Below are 17,897 nucleotides of genomic sequence, written 5' to 3'. Positions count from 1 at the left end.
TGCACTGCTGGCCCAGGGCCATGAACAGATAAGAGCTCCTCTCTACTCTGTACTTCTCTGAGCAGGCAAATACAGTTTATGAATATTTACAATTGTTTTGTAGTTGATGGTTAATAATTGATGCGTTTCTAACATGAATTCCTCAAAAGGTCTTGGGGCCGGTGTGCATTTATACTTCTAAAGACGGTAAACAGGACATGAGCGCATGTGATGCAGTGTGGCATTTTTGTATCGCGTGTTGTTGCTTTTGATGCTGGATTTAATATCTGGTGAAATCTGAAAGAAAAAGGTGCAAGAGACTGAGCGCTTCCAAAATTTTAAATATCTGGAATAACTGTGATGCTGATTTTTTTTTTAACTGTGTTTTTGAGTTATTGCATTTCTACAGTTTAACTTATGAAGTGACATCACACTTGGCTAATGCACACTGTGTCTCTGTTAGCCTTAAGAAATATATCATCAATACATCTGCTTTAAATCTCTTTCTGAGCACATTTTCTCGTCATTTAAAACGGTCCATTCTCATTTCAGGGACACGCCTGTCCACAGTACAACCTCGTAGAATATTCGTGTCAGCCAAATTGCATTCCTGATTGCACAAGCTTGCAAGCAGTGCTCACCCTCCATTGGTTGTCTGAAGGACAGCTGTTAAGATCTGCATAAAGAGATGCTAAATGTATTCATTACTGTGGGAGGACAGGTTTAGGGTGACCTCCGTCCAGGATTTGAACTCTAAAGCCCATCTGATTGTAAGGTGTGTGTGCTTTGCCACATCACCACACACCCACGTATTTACAACTGTCCAAAAGCCTGGAAAGGGCCTACTAACTCTGATTCCAGGTGCGCATTATTCATGCCCTCTTCGACATGCAATCCATTGGGGAATCTTGCAGAGCAGTGCATGACCGTGTTGGAGAAGAACCTTTGGAAGATGTCAGAACTACTTCTTTAAAGTGACATCTGTATATACAGTGAAGGAAAATAGTATTTGATCCCCTGCTGATTTTGTACGTTTGCTCACTGACAAAGAAATGATAGAATAACAACAACAAAATCCAGAAAAACGCATGTCGAAAATGTTATAAATTGATTTGCATTTTAATGAGGGAAATAAGTATTTGACCCCTCTGCAAAACATGACTTAGTACTTGGTGGCAAACCCTTGTTGGCAATCACAGAGGTCAGACGTTTCTTGTAGTTGGCCACCAGGTTTGCACACATCTCAGGAAGGATTTTGTCCCACTCCTCTTTGCAGATCTTCTTCAAGTCATTAAGGTTTCGAGGCTGACGTTTGGCAACTCGAACCTTCAGCTCCCTCCACATATTTTCTATGGGATTAAGGTCTGGAGACTGGCTAGGCCACTCCAGGACCTTAATGTTGCTCTTCTTGAGCCACTCCTTTGTTGCCTTGGCCGTGTGTTTTGAGTCATTGCCATGCTTGAATACCCATCCACGACCCATTTTCAATGCCCTGGCTGAGGGAAGGAGATTCTCACCCAAGATTTGACGGTACATGGCCCCGTCCATCGTCCCTTTGATACGGTGAATTTGTCCTGTCCCCTTAGCAGAAAAACACCCCCAAAGCATGTTTCCACCTCCATGTTTGACGGTGGGGATGTTGTTCTTGGGGTCATAGGCAGCATTCCTCCTCCTCCAAACACCACGAGTTGAGTTGATGCCAAAGAGCTCCATTTTGGTCTCATCTGACCACAACACTCTCACCCAGTTGTCCTTTGAATCATTCAGATGTTCATTGGCAAACTTCAGACGGGCATGTATATGTGCTTTCTTGAGCAGGGGGACCTTGCGGGCGCTGCAGGATTTCAGTCCTTCACGGCGTAGTGTGTTACCAATTGTTTTCTTGGTGACTATGGTCCCAGCTGCCTTGAGATCATTGACAAGATCCTCCCGTGTAGTTCTGGGCTGATTCCTCACCGTTCTCATGATCATTGCAACTCCACGAGGTGATATCTTGCATGGAGCCCCAGGCCGAGGGAGATTGACAGTTCTTTTGTGTTTTTCCATTTGCGAATAATCGCACCAACTGTTGTCACCTTTTGATTTAAAGCTTTTGTGACTGCAGTGATTCATATTCTTGGTTCTTTCGGTAAAGTCACGTTGAAGGGAAACAATAAAATAATAAAATATATATAACAATAAAATTCTCACGACGTTTCGACTGCAACACAAGCAGTCATCATCAGGTGTGAAACCCAACAGCAAGAACATTTGAAAGAATTGGCGGTTTGTATTTTTTTTAAACGTTAGCACCACGGATAGCGATTTGACAGTTTGTTTAGATGGACGAGTCCATCTATGTTCGAAAAGAGGAGGGGGGAGACGAAAAATGAATGTATGCTGTCTGAAAGCCACCGTAAGCGTGAACAATCAATTAAGACCCGAAATGGTTTATCAAATCCTTCCAATGATTGCTAAGCCAGAATCCATCTTCTCGGTTGAAATTGTCTCTGTGTTTGTATATGTGGATAGCCTCATGAACGAATCTCTCATGGTAGCCAGATGGCTTGCAAAGAACCTCTCTCTTGGAGAAGTCAATGTCATGTGAGCCTACTGAATTATAACAGTGATCTGCCACGGCCGAGGTGTTGGTCCTACCGTGTTTAAGGTCTGCTTTGTGTTCACGAATGCGATCCGAGACATGTCATTTGGTTTCTCCAATGTAACTACTACCACAGAGGCAACTTGGTTTGTAGACACCAGGGTACTGTATGTCCGGAATCACATCTTTTACAGACGGAACCAGATCACGGATTTATGTAATGTGTTGAAACGGACCTAGATCTTGTGTTTATTCAAGATTTTGGAGATCTTTTTCGTCATCCCCGCAATGTAGGGTAAAGTGATGGTATTGAAATGCTCCTCAAGAGGGTCCTTCATGGTTTGAGTGATAACATTGCGGATTGTATAGTCGGAGTAACCATTAGCCTTAAGAGCTTGCTGTACGTGCTTGAGTTCACTGCCTATGTGTTCCTGGTCGGATATGCATTGGGCTCTATGGTGCAGAGTCTTGATGAGAGAATTCTCCAAATTACCAATACTTTTAGAATATAATTCAGACAGATGATAAAATCCAGTCTTGTCGTTTTATATTTTATTTTAAAATGTACACTGGATATTTCTAACGCTAAATTACACAATCGAGTCAGGTGCTTGACATAACATCAGAAGGTTGCAAGTTCAAATTCCAGGTTCATGTCAGCCTATCATTTCTCGAGTATCTGTAAAATGAGTACAACTCCCTGGGAAGTCAATAGTTGTTATTGTTGTTTTATGTGAATGACCGAAAACAGCACGGTAAAACATGACTGCATACAAGACCACTGTCGTCTTTATTTGATCGATTCAGCACATCCACTCAACATTGGAATGTCATTGGCAAAGGCATAACAGAGTGATGATACAAACATTGATACTTGCCTATAAAGTTGGTCCAGCAACCATTATAAATTAATAAACAGTTCCTTATAAAAATTACTTTGGTGGTTGACCGCCGTGGAATTTAGGCAACGTGTGTTAAGTTTACAATATAATAAAGCATGAGGCATCAGGTCAATACCGTGCTCGAGGTCAATGATGTTTGCGCGCCTGCATTTACTATCATCCACCGAGGTCTGTTGTTATTTGATGGCTTCAGGAAGGCTTGAATTTGTGCCATAATTTGACGTGACACACAAGCCGTGGCTGCTCAAGAGAAGCAATCCTCTTTTTGGAAATGGCAGGTTACTCAACTTCGAGGAATGCGTTTTTACTCAATCTATGCATTTTATTTTTCCCCACTTCTTTGTGCAAACTCAGTGCGTGATGGAGCTTACTGTCCTTAATGGGTTAACTTTCCTGACTCAATAATTATGGATGACCTACAACAGGATGATATTTGACGGGATGATATTTGATCATTTTCGACTCGAAATACTTCTAAGATGACTGACGTAATGCATAACCACGGCCTACGTCAAGTAACACGAATTGTTGGTGCTGCTCATGGGTAATTTGCCAGAGGGGCTTGAACAATATCCGGAGATTAAAAACAAATGGATGATGCACCTTATGTCGTGTAACGCAGCAACTGTGCAGATGACGGTGTATGTGTATAGCAGGTAAGCAATGGAAGGTCAATCTGTGTGCATTTTCACGTGACCATTGCATGGTTGCTGATCTATCGGCAACTACGATCTATCGGCAACCCAGTGAGGCAGTGATGAAATGTCCACATTCCTGTGGAAGATATCAGTCTCTCCGTAGGTCTATCACTGTTGATCCATCAGTCAGGATGTGAACTCCCAACCTGACTGCGAGCTGAGCCACTCTGCTACTGTGCCTCCCAGGGAGATAATAAATAGTTGCCACATCAATATATTCTGCACCTGTAATTGGCTTGTCAACATCAGAGGGGCGTTTATTGCTAAATCCCTATTGCCAGTTGCATATTGATTTTTCTTTTAAGTTTTACATCTATAAAATAACACATTAAATGAAATTAGCATGTGTGGCGGTTTTTTTTTTCTGCAACAAGTGACTGTTTTGTGACTTAACCCTTTCCCGTTCCGAGAAGTCTGCAATGTTTCAGGGTCGGTGTCCCGTTCACTGCTGAATCTCGGAACGCGCAAGCGGTTAGCTCAAATTTTATTTAGAGAGGCATTAGCACCATTGTTTTTAAAGACATTGTATTCACCGCAGAGAAATGTAGCGACACGACCACACTATATGATAGCTGGCGCCAAACTGTGCCACACGCCCTCCCACATGGCACTGTGGGAGCCTCGGTATGTCTTCCGATGACGTGCGCGTACACACTGTACACGTACGTCATTGGATGGGAAAGGATTAGAAAGCACGCGAAAGACTCCTCGAAACGCTGGAAAGTAACCGCCGAAGCGTCGTGTTTTTGCCGTGCAACGTGTGCAGCCATGTCGAGTGGGCGCGAGCCTCGCAGCGCAGACAGCCCCAGCACCAGCAGCGGCAGCTCGGACGCTGACCAACTGGACGCCCCCCCACCAGAGACCGAGACCCCCCAGCCCAAGAAGAAAGAGGCCAAGATCTCGGGCAAAACAGCCGCCAAGCTGTCTACCAGCGCCAAGCGGTACGAGATGATGAAGCCGTGCGCTCCCCTGGGAATACACCAAGCTTGGCGTCGCAGTCGCGTACAAACGTGCGCTCGTACCGCTGTTGAAATGCGTAAAGTGTCTTTTTCATGTGAGCACATCAACACAAAGTCAAAAGGGGTCTCCTCCCCGGCTCAAGCGAGTGTGGGGCAGTGTTATTCTCCTTTGGTTGGCCGCGAGCCGAGGTGGAAATGACACAATCCTATTTTAACATCTAATCTCTTGGTAGCATAACGCTTGTCGACTCCACAAAGTGGGGATTGCTGTGTGAACCCCAGTGCAATGATGGGGGCCCGAGTTATCACCGATCGCGGTTTAAACTCGCTCCCTTCCAACCGCGAGTCAAGCGCTCTGCCATATCGCCACCCAGTCGGTTTATATAAAGCGTCAGAATTAAATTAACTTTTTACTCTTTGAAGGTGTGATAGCTTTTGACGTTTTGTTTGTACGTGTACAGCTATTTATGTCAATCCACTTCTGCATTTGAGATGCTGTGCGGGTCATGGGAGTTACTTGACCCGCATGTTTCCACGCCTGGTCAGCGCAGATATGGTGAAGGCATGGAGCATACCTTGAGATTATAGTGCAGAAAAACAGTAGCCTTGTCTGTCCTCCCCTTTGTTGCCCAGAACCTAGCCCCGCACCCTTTGCGCTTGGCATTCGCCTATCCAAGCACTTTCCAGGTTAAAATCTGCTTGGATTGCAAGATCTGCCAAGTTCTGGGCGTCCTATTAGTGTTTTTTGTTGTTGTTGATAAACTGCGGACCCAAAACAAACTCTTAGATGCCAATGTTTATGGTGTGGTGTCAGACTAATGAAATCATCCCACGCAGCCTTCCCCCACACTATAACTTTTCATTACCAGCTACATGAATGCATGCTGCTTACCCTGCCATCCTAATAAAATCCACACTGGTCTCCCAACATTCCTGAAAATGTCCATTGGATTTCAAATCTGTCTTCTTGGAAAAGTCCTGGAAGTGGGTCACCTCTTCCTCCATTACCAAATGCCTATCCCAGTACAGTCTGGTTTCCATCAAGGTCATTCCACCAAGGTCATTCCACAGAGACCACTGTGTGTGGTCAATGAACCTCCTCATCACAGTTGAATCGATTGCCAAGTTCTCCGAGACCTCACTGCTGCTTGCAACACCACTGGCCGCTCCGTGCTCATTGAGCATCTCCACAACTATGTCATTGTCTCTGGCACTCTTCTCTCCTGGCACGGTTGTTGCCTCTCAAAATACTCCCTTTGTTTCCACAGGAGGACGACTATATCTGTCCGAAAATTCCCATGTTCATGTGTGTGCCACAGGCTCCATCGCTGACCCCAAAAGTCTTCCCGTCTCGCTTGCCAATATTGCCAAAGTGCTGGTGATGCCCAGCTCCTCAAGCTAAACGATGCCAAAACCAAAGTCCCCCACCTCACCAGCAACAAAACAGTCCACCGTCAGCACACTACTCCAGTTCGAGCATGCACCTACGAAAACTCCCAACATTATGCTGGCAAAGAGCATGCATAATCTTGCTTCAGTTCCTGTTGATCCCAAGCTGTTTCATATATTATACCGTTATTTTAAATAAAGTGTACGTAACAATGTTTTTTTCAGGCACGATTTACTATGCGAAATTTGACATCGTCTTCAATGGGTGTACCACTAGCGCTTTGACCATTCCAATCGCTTATGACATTAATGCATTTACATCTGATGGAAAATTATATGGTTCATACATTACCATTTATATCATTCACTTAACTATGGATATCAGATTCGTCTTCATCCAACTACACAAAGATTGGTCTTATCAATTTTCTATTTAATCAGCTAATGAACATGATGCGTGTGTGTGCAGGAGCGATAGTGGAGCGGTTAACGCTCTGCGCTACGAATCCGGCGACCCGGGTTCGATTCCCGCTCACAGTCAACTCCTGCGACGATTATCTGAACTGGTCCTGGGTCTCTCCTGGGCTGACTCGGCCTCAAATGAGTACTTGGTGCGGTGTTTAAAGATTGCAGCTAGGGAGACGAAGGCAACAGTGCGTGGTGCTGGCCACCCACCCCCTCGTGTGCCGTCTCGGCCTTCATCAGTGCACCTCGCTAACAGCACTTGCCCCAAAAGTCTGTTAAGGCTAAACGGGCGATTTTTGTCTTCGCAGGATTCAGAAGGAGCTTGCGGAGATAACACTGGACCCCCCTCCCAACTGCAGGTAAGCCCCCCCCCCCCCCCCTGGCCTCCTATCCCCTCCCCCTGCTCCCCCCACGGGGAGTCTCAGCAGAACACCTCAATGCCAGTTCCAGTTGCCGCAAAGAACAATGTTGCAACAGCGCGCTCTCGTAGCGACACGCAGCCATTGTGGACGTGTTCGTCTGTTGTGTCCATTTAAATTAAAGCCCCCAAGACCACTGCAATACGCAGGCAGTAGATGGTGACGATATGTTTTTGAAATGTTAGTCTCGCACGGCACTGTCACGCAAATGCTATACCCCCTGTCCCCTAGCAACAGCGGGGAAAATACGAGCCAGAGAAAGCAAGCGATAGTACGTTTACATGAGAATCCTTAGATTTATTGGAATTAAAAAGTAAATATTCTCGTTCAGATGGCCAAGTGGAAATTCACACTGGCTTGACCCAAATGACTACTTCTCATCTCGCTTCAATAGCCTTCTTACATTTACAAGTTTTTTTAAGTTTTTGTTTAACCAGGTGCAAACTTGAGAGATACCAGGATTGTCTAATTTGCAAGAGAGAGCGCTGGATCAATATCCTGCACTTATCATTTGTCACTTGGAAATCCAACCAGTAAGAGCTTGAATTTTGTAATGGCAAATCACATTTAATGTGACCTCTTATGTGTGGTCATTGGCGGCCAAGTTGAGCCATTACTGACGTGTTTTCTGAGACCCCATTAATAGACTTGTAGCTGCCAGATTTTGAATGTGTAATCTCACAGATCACTGTTCTTGCTACGTCCATCATCTAACAATGGAGACACTGACCCTTTGACCTGCTTTGAAAAAGAACACGAAGGAAAAAAAAACTTCACTGTTGCCCATAAACTCAATCCCGCTGTTTTGCGGAAACTTTAAATAGTGGTCCCTACTGCTAATGAGGTCGGCAAGAAATTCAACAGCAGATTTCCCGAAGTCCAGAATCCCTTGCGAGTTGCACTGCAGTACGGCATCACCCCTTCCCACCCCACCACGTAGCGTGGTTATCAAACTTGACCGTGAAAGTGGGCACTGGAAGGCCATATCTCCAACCAAAGTAAATATTCTTCATACCATCAGTACTTGGCTTTCTTAGCTAATGAGCCATTAAATCCCTTCTATTGGACTCCAGTTAAATACACGTAAATGACTAAGCATTTAATTGCATTGTGTAGTGTAAATTTCACACCCATAATAAATTGGCAAAGAAAGAGGAGTGGAAAGCAGAGCTTTTTGCTGCTATTCCCTGTCGGCTTGCATCCGGTTCTCGCTTGAGTGTATTGGCAGTTATTTCTGTTGTATTTTACTGCAACTTCTTCTATACCTAACACCTCCGTGCACTACACTAACCGCGTCTCGACAGTATTCGAAGGCATCCATGCCGACAAATGAATGCCTATGAACAATCGTTACATTAACAATTCAGTTGTCAGTTTGGGGGTTGCAAATCAGTTTGATTTATTTTTGCTCTCTTTGTTTGAGTTGGAAATAACCGATTTGTACGTGCATGATTCGATGCACACATCGGGAGTGTACCAGTTAATTTTAATGAATAAATTGAGGTTTTAATGCTTTAAATATGAACCAAGGTTGGTTCGGCCCCACCACCCGTCTTGAGTTGCTAAAAAAAATTAGCAGCAACCGAAAAACGCATTGGTAGACAATCTACGGAAAACTTCATTCACTAGAATTGTGGATTTCGTCTCCACGTTATAACTTGAGTCTAAACGCGATCGTTTTCTGTCTGCATATCTGAACATGGGGCTGGTGCTCATCTTGTTTCGGCAGCCCTGAGCCATTGGTAGAAAATACGTATTTTAATAGCAGAGATGAGTATCTCTTTAGAACGATGAATGTTGACTAAACCGACAAAGCGGTACTTATTTTGGTGACCCCAGAAAGAGACAAATATACTGTGAGCCGCCTACTGTGATTTGAACTTGCAGCCTTTCGATTACGAGTCGACAGCTCTCATCACAGCACCGCCTGCTTGGAGATATAGAGCCCACAATTAATCCCAATTCAACATGTGCCTTCTAAGCTCTTTGTATATTAAGAATGGTCATTTACTGTGCCTACTCGGCAAATCCTGCACTCTTGTTTATGGAAAACAAGCGCATGAGAAAAATCTATTTGCGCTCAAGAGGCAGTAAACAATCCCAGATGTACATCTGCTGCGCATATCATTGCATCCGTCAACGAGGCAGCGTTCCAACAGCGATGTTCAAAGCGCACGGAACCAGAGGTGCACCATTTACAAGCAAGTGGTGGCACAGAGGGCCTTTTCACTTTTTTTTTGTATTCAAACACAACACTCCTTGTTGGCTGCAGAATAAGAAAACAAATCATTAGCTAAGTGTGGAGGCTTGTGACCTTTTCCACCAGTGCCCCGTGAATAGTTTCCACTTGGTTGTGTTGCACTCCGAGCCTCGGGGAGAAAGCGTTATTTTTGGCCCTACCGGTGGGATTAGTCCTTATATGACATGCATTGTAAAGCAAAACTCTTAAGATGGTGGATTAGGTCAAAATGTTTAGCAGCGATTTATCAAATGAGTGACATAAGGTCGGCATGATTATATAATTAATTGGGGCGCTGCGGTGGCGAGATGTTAACGACCGCGCCTAATATACAGGAGGGCGTGGGTTCAATCCTGACATTTGCTCTATATTTGGTGTTTGCTTGTCTCTCTCCCCGTGGTCGCGTTGATTTTTCTCCGGGTCCTATTTTCCCCTCCACATTTAGAAACATGCATTTAGAGTATTTGGCTGCTGTAAATGTCCACGCGATAAACCACTTCTCCTTAAGCTATCATTTGTGGCCAGGTCGCTTCTGAAAAAGAGCTTGTTATGTTATTGTGAACTTGCAGCCTTAACCTGGTAAAATAAAAAGTCAAGTGCCAGTTACACGTGAGTGAAAGCAACGCAGCTTGCACGAAGAGAGTGCGGTTATAAGTGATATTGGCAAATGTGACGCGTGTTGTGCGGGGTGCGGGGGAGTGTTGCGGTCATGTGGTTTGGTGAGTTATGACGGGTGTGTCTAGAATTAGGTAGTCAGATGAGCGGGAAGGGGGTGGCACGGTGGTGGGGGCGGGGGGTGATGTAGAAGGGGGGGGGTAATGTATAAAGGGGGGTGATGTAGAAAGAGGGGGTGAAGTTGAAGGGGGGGGGTGATGTAAAAGGGGGTGGGTGTGATGTAGAAAGGGGGGGGGGGGGTGATGTAGAAAGGGGGGGTGATGTAGGAAGGGAGGGGTTGATGTAGGAAGGGAGGGGTTGATGTAGGAAAGGAGGGGGGTGATGTAGAAGGGGGGTGGGTGATGTAGAAGGGGGGGGGGGGGTGATGTAGAAGGGGGGGTTGATGTAGAAGGGGGGGGTGATGTAGGAAGGGGGGGGTGATGTAGAAGGGGGGTGGGTGATGTAGAAGGGGGGGTTGATGTAGAAAGGGGGGGGTGATGTAGGAAGGGGGGGGTGATGTAGAAGGGGGGTGGGTGATGTAGAAGGGGGGTGGGTGATGTAGGAAGGGGGGGGTGATGTAGAAGGGGGGGGATGTAGGAGGGGGGGGATGTAGAAGGGGGGGGTGATGTAGAAGGGGGGGGTGATGTAGAAAGGGGGGGGGGTGATGTAGAAGGGGGGGGGGGGTGATGTAGAAAGGGGGGGGTGATGTAGAAAGGGGGGAGGGACAAGTCTGGGAGAAGGTGAATTGCGTTGTGGGAGAGAGCAGATGTTCTAAGGGAGGCGGATTTAAATATTTGTTGCTGGTCCCAAGCTCTTAGAGTTTTTTCGTGATCTTTACAAACGTCGTGAGAATTTCATTGTTTTATATTTTTATTATTTTATTGTTTCCCTTCTACGTGACTTTACCGAAAGAACCAAGAATATGAATCCCTGCAGTCACGAAAGCTTTAAATCAAAACTTTACAACTGTTTCAAATGTTACAGTCGCGTCTCCGATTAGCGCAGTTGGCTACGTACGGTGCGAAAGAAGTTCAGCACACGCACTTGCGTACATACGTTGGTGGTTGTGCGGTAAATGTGAGGTAGGGTGTGTTGAAGTATTGCGAGTCCTAGGTGTGACGCGAGGCCGAGAGGGCCAGCCTCTAGGGAGAGACAGCGGCGCGGTGGTGGTGGGGCAGACTCAGAGGGGGTGTCGTGTTGCGGAGCGCTCGGAGACAGCTACCCCAGTATATCAGGGCATGTTGGCTTGCTTGGGGAATGGGGTGAGTTCACCTGGCCACAAAGGTTGAGTGAGTGCAATTTGGCGCAATAACCAGCTTGTTGTTGTGATGGATGCATTTCGCAAATTTGCTGGCTGATTGAGCCTTCCAGTGTTTGAACCAAGCTACAGCAAATATAAATCCATTTAAACAGTTAACATGATCCAGGCGGTTTCGAGAGAAATGGCATTCCTTGACCAACGGTACAAAGTTCAACATTATCACGCTGTCAGCAACTGCTTTCTCAATCTATGCTTCTCGGTCAAATGTATTTTTATCGCACAAAGCTCAGCCCCCAAGCCACCATCAGCAGTCCCATCGGAAATTTCACCAACCATTTGAAATTACACACAATAGAATTATGACCTTCATTAAAATCGTCATGCTGACAGAAACTCTATTATTCTTTCTGTTATCACTGCACCCACCTGAAAGTAAATGACTCGGGTCAATTGGTGGCCCCACAGTCTATTTATGGCACCCCGGTGGCAAAATGTTAACTCCCTCGCCTGGCATTCAGGAAATCGAGGTTTCAATCCCGACCCCGACGACGACATTTGGAGTTTGTATGTACGCGCTGTGGTCGTGTGCATTTTTCTCCGGATCCTCCGGTTTTTCCTTCCCCATTCCGAATCGTGTGTTTAGAGTATTTGGCTGCTATAAATGTCCATGTGATAAGCCACTTCGTTGGGCTGTCATTTGTGTGGCCAGGTCGCTTCTGAAAAAAAGCTATGTAGCTCAGTGTAGGCCTTACCTGGTAAAATGAAAACAATATATTTTTATTGAGTTGCAGGGCTAAGGAAAACGCAATGCAGTGCCCATATTCACACTTTGCTGGGTTGTGCTAATTGATGTCTGGCGACTTGTGTATATGTGCGTACGTAGCCAACCATGCAAATCGGTGGTGCGGTGGGGAATGACAACAAACTAAACAGCAAAAGCAGTTGATTAATGGCCCAGTATCCATTATACTCATACTGTACCTGGGAATCCAAATAAACTGGTGTACTCAAGAAATCTGCCTCGAGCCTGTGCATTAGCAAAAATTACCACCGACACTATCCATCGGCCTCATTAGCAACGTACGTTCCCTTGCCGCCAGCACCATACCAAGGGAACGGTTGCTCCGAGGTTTAAGAGCAGCGAATAATAAAATTACGTCAATGGGAAACATTGCCACAGCCACTCCTTGTGCCACGTGTTTATTCTTCTCCCATTGATGTCTTTTTAGGTGACATTCCCCTGTGCAAGCCCTCAGCAGTGAGCAAACATGCTGAGGGCCTGGTCAGGGTTATGCTTTTCCGTTTTATGAATTCATTGTTACAGGTTTAAATAATTGTTTTGGTTATTTTGCGTTTGGATATACAACACATGTTAATTGGTTTATAATTTACAAACATTTTTATACAATACAGGAACTCCATTTGGGGATGTACAGACAAAGCTCATTATGAGAAATCAAGGTTAAATGAAAATCACTAAACGAATATATGCACGAAATACTTTTTTTCAACTGGACATTGCAGCCGGGCTTCAGTGTCATGTACATTATTAAAATAAAAAAATAAAATAACCCTATTAGGTTTTCTTTGTGTGTGCTCAGCGGGAAGTTGGCAAGCAAATACGTGGAGTGAATGTCGAGAATTCCTAACCCTTGGATACATTTCAAAGAGGAGATGCAAGAGCATACGCGAGCCGCTTGCGATTTATTTGGCGATTTACACATCTATGTAATTAACGTTTATATAGTTTGAAGATTATATTCGTTTTTTGGGGGGTTTTCTAGGTTTCATTCAGAATCCTTTCTGAACATGTTTTTGAAACGTGTGGCATAAGGGGTAATGTTTTGCTGTTTTTAAGACGTGGTATCATCTAGCTGGCAACTAACATGCTACATTTGGGCAAGCTGTTTGGACAAATGAAGCAATTGGCGGGACCCCGGGGTCCCATCACTGCCCCGGGGTGAGAAAAACCACGTAGCGACACGAGTCTTGCCTTACCGACAACAAAACTAGCGGTCGATCGATTGGCCTCGTCGAGAGCTACTCGGGGCACTAAGTTTCGTAAAAAGTTTAAAAATTACACAAACACGTTCAATTCACTGCCTTTGGGGGGGGGGGGGCTCGCCTTGGCTGCTGGCGCTTGTTGGCGCGACTCTGGGCGGGCGGCGCTTTGGTGTCGGGATCACAGGTGGACGGACTGAAAAATAATAATTATTGACATGATTTTTGCGAGACCCCAGGGTCCCGCAAAAATGATTAAAATGTCTTGCGTGTTCTGATGAACACCGAGTACGCTGGATTACAAACTCCGCTCGCAGTCGTGGATTGTTGGATTGTTGGTCACCATCGTCGAGACGACTGATTGATTTCTCTTTAAATGAACGAAATTAAAAGGACGGCAACAATATCGTTAATGCATTAAAATCACATTGTACTTAGCAGTGTCGGGCAATAAAAAAAAAACATGGGGACAAGGAAAAGTTTTAACAAGGAAAATCCATCCCTAGAGCGTCAACCTATGATTTCACAGGTGCGGAATCATTGCCAAATCATGTCACACAGACCAACGAGACCGACAGACCAAGCGCTTGAGTGTTCAAGCTGCAATGAGCCCTGTAAGCCACCCATCCAACAATAGGTGGTAGCTTTTGTTGGCAAAAAAAATTTGATGGGTAGTGCCATGAGTACAGGTTTGAGCATAGAAGGTAATGCAGACCAGCATTGAAGTGCACACCACGAGGCTAGGGATCAAGGGCAGACGAAGCCAAATGTTGGAAAACTTTGAGGGCAAACCTTGGAGGTTGGTTGTCTGCTGTCCAACGCTTGTGGGATTTGGCAGTCAGCTGACATGTTGGCTGAAAGAGACGACATTTTACAAAATGCTAGTCCCTTGTATGCTTCCTCAGATAACAGTGCTAATGATAATGTCGGTGAGGTGGTTTTGGTATACACGTATACAACACAGCCGAAGCTAATCCTATATTGTAAATGTTTCCGAATTCAAACAATTTAAAAAAAATACAATACCGTCATTGTGCCTGGGGGGGTGGGGGCGGAGCGCAGAAGTACGGTACAGCAACGGATTTGGCTGCAATGCCCTCTGCTGCCCACCACGTTGTTCCCCTGCAGCCCTACAACAACCCGTTAGTGCAAGGGGCTCACATATCCAGACGCCATCCATGCTCAAGCCGGCTAATCTTCCCGAGTGCGGAAGAGATGGGGGTGCGGTAAAACGCCGTCTGATAGGTGTTCATTATGCTGAATTAGGGTTTCGCTGCGTTCGAGTGCAATAATTGCTATGCGCGCTGCAAAGCTACTGATTAAAACCGAACGGAAGCCTCTGTGATTTGCAAGGGTTATCCAGTGCTCTTGGGTATTCAAGTGTTGTGCTCTAGAGAGTTAAGTGCAAGTTGGAAAGTCCCATAAATAATGCAGGATAACATTTGTTATTATTTTGGAATATACATTTAATGAAAGCCTCGTTTAATTGCGCCGCGGTGTGGTTGGTGAATCTCGGCGCACGCAAACTCAAACTGAATGCAATTAAAACGCCGCAGTCCACCGTGTCTGTGGTGTGCCACAGACACGCAGAGCCATTGTCATGGTTTTGTGCTGTCTTATGCTCTATTTGTTACGTGTAATTAACCTTTTCATTCGTGTCTGTTGCCCGTATCTTCATTAAATTATTCCATGAAAGCAAGTTAGATGCCATTTAAATTGCAATGTAGCATGGAGATCCGTGTTTAAGCCTTGCAGGAGGAATGCGAGTCCAAGCAAGACACGCGCACGCACGCACAAATAATAACGATCACCTTCACAGTTATCAGTCATGCATTACTCCAGTCACTAGAAATGCTCGTGATTAGTGCATTGTTTATAACGTTTTTAAGGTATTGGCAAATCGATGTATCACCCGCAATGCGTCCGTGCGAAATGTTGTGTTTGTAAGGATTGATTGGCATATAGTTACACTTTTATACTACTACTTATTAAATATTCATACCGTTATAAATTCAACGTGCCCACCAGGGACACGAATAATGGATTCTTGAATTGAACCATGACCCCCAAACCGTGAAAGATGTTCTAATCGTAGCGGGGAGAAATCATTATATCCCTTCTTAAAAACTGGCACAAGACCTCTGAAGAAAACAGCAGTTGTTTTACGGTTTACATGAGCTCTGATAGCCTGCATAGCGGCAATATGGGAAGTTATAACATAATTTGCGTGAAAGCCTCATACTTAAAGCGTGGATTGTGTGTGCTTTCAAGAATATACGAGACAATGTTATTGCCAGCTTCCAATTACCTCGAGATTTGTTGCAGGTAGCCTTTGTGTGATTTGTATACATGTAATGCAATTTCCCGCATTTGAATTATCCTCGAATTAGATTGTCCATGAGTCAAATTAATCTGAAAATAACCTGCCTTCTACTGAAACCTCTTATTGGTATAACTGACATTGGTACGTAAAGTACTTGGAGGATATCAGTCATCGTTAATGACCAAGATGATATTTGATGCTTCCTATACCCGACCGACGCATATCCATGCACTCACAATCGGGCGTTTTGGGTGGCCCAAAAATCGGGACACTTAGGGTTTAATTTATTTCAACACTGGCATTTAGAAAAAGTGTATTCTTTGAGTTAATATTATATCTATTATTATGAACATCTATTTTTTTTGTGGCGGTCACCTCAAATCCGTTGTTTAAAAAACTCGATTAAGAGCCCCGAATGAATTTGGGATGAAATATAATTGATAGATTTTCAAAGATTAGATTAGTAATCTTAAAAATAGTCTTAAATTAATGCAATAAAAAATTATGTGCGCATGAATGTTAATGGAAGTCAATTTGATCATTTGTTAAAATAAAATCAATTATCCTATGTGATTTGTTCATAGAAGTATAATAACCCTATGCGTGCTGACTGTTGGGCCACCCTGATATCAAACACTTTAAAATACTCATAAAGGCATGTAATTGTAAGAATAAAACTAATGTCCAGTTATTGCATGCACAACATGTGCATGCAATAACTGGACTACGCAATCACGTAGAAGGGAAACAATAAAATCATAAAAATATAAAACAATAAAATTCTCACGACGTTTCGACTGCAACACAAGCAATCATCATCAGGTTGTGAAAACCACAAGAAGAATTTTCAAATTTTATTTTTTATTGCTTTATATTTATTTATCGTTTTACATTTTTATTATTTTATTGTTTCCCTTCTACGTGGTGACTTCACCGAAAGAACCAAGAATATGAATCCCCGCGGTCACGAAAGCTTTAAATCAAAATTGAACGCAATCGTTATATACAAATCAACATTGCTACAATCATTAATGAGTAATCATTAACCCTTTCCCATTCCGAGGCGTCTGCAAGTTGCAGGGCGAGTGTCCCATTCGCCCCTGAATCAAAGAACGCATGAGCGGCTCGGCGTTTATTTTATTTCGAGAGGCGTAGCGCCGTTGTTTTTAAATACAGTGTACTCTTCTCACCTCGGAGAACTGTAGCGACACGGCCGCACTCGATGATGGCTGTTGCCAAACTGACGCCCTCCCTCATGGCCTTTTCCTTCCGATATATTTTTTATTTTGCTTGTGGAAATGTTGGAACGGTAGCAATGGCATATAACGCAACAGCCAAGATCGACTCTTGGTCGATCCATTTATATTATATAACTGTGTGTGTTAGCGTTGTCGTCAATTTGGCTCTCGTCCCTTCCGCGCGCTTTGCAAAAGCGGTCTCTCAACAATTTCTGCAAGACTCCCCATTTTCACGAACCGCTGGTGACTGCTGTTGCAGTTTATGCAGAGTGAATGCGGTAATGCTTTCAGCATCGTTTGGAAAGCGTTGATGATGTTTTTTAGAATGTGACACTTTTTGAGTGCAAAGCAGCGTTTGTTAATTATTTCAACTCCTTGACTTGACTCACCGGTGCTACCTGCAATTATGGCCTTGCCACATTTGTAGTAATAGAGTGGGAAATGGAAAAAAAGGCCATAAACTCACATTGCCCGTTTCGCAATAAAATACCATCGTCATTGTCACATTTGCCATCGACTGTTGGGCCCAGACTAAAACACATGTTGTGCATGCAATGAATCGAGCCACAGGCCACACAATGTGATTGTCACGATAGCCACTTACTTGGTTTATGGTTGCTGAATACACAAGCTTAGTGGCTGAATTTCAGTGGTTCAGTGAAATGGGATGTTGTGCAGCATGGCCATTTCAAATTGGTTGCCGGTCGTTTTAAGTGGCTGGGTGAGTGCTCTCGACAGGAGTTGAGCCCCTTCGGGGACGTATTTACCCGATGGTGGACAAAATTATCG

General features: G+C 44.4%; 1 protein-coding gene across 1 annotated transcript in view; it reads left to right on the top strand.

Annotated features, from left to right (window-relative positions):
- LOC116938795 (ubiquitin-conjugating enzyme E2 E1) overlaps positions 1-17,897 on the top strand; it is a 68,835-nt gene that overhangs the window by 33,356 nt on the left and 17,582 nt on the right. Inside the window, exons 2-3 of the mRNA XM_032946434.2 lie at positions 4,927-5,101; positions 7,282-7,332. Of these exons, the coding sequence (XP_032802325.1) occupies positions 4,929-5,101; positions 7,282-7,332 (224 nt within the window). The 5' untranslated portion in view covers positions 4,927-4,928. The remainder of the gene's footprint in view (positions 1-4,926; positions 5,102-7,281; positions 7,333-17,897) is intronic.

Source organism: Petromyzon marinus, chromosome 4, assembly GCF_048934315.1.
Source record: "Petromyzon marinus isolate PM22_M1 ecotype Great Lakes invasive population chromosome 4, UKy_Petmar_22M1.pri1.0, whole genome shotgun sequence".
Taxonomy (NCBI): domain Eukaryota; kingdom Metazoa; phylum Chordata; class Hyperoartia; order Petromyzontiformes; family Petromyzontidae; genus Petromyzon; species Petromyzon marinus.
This window is presented reverse-complemented; position numbering and strand designations above follow the sequence as displayed.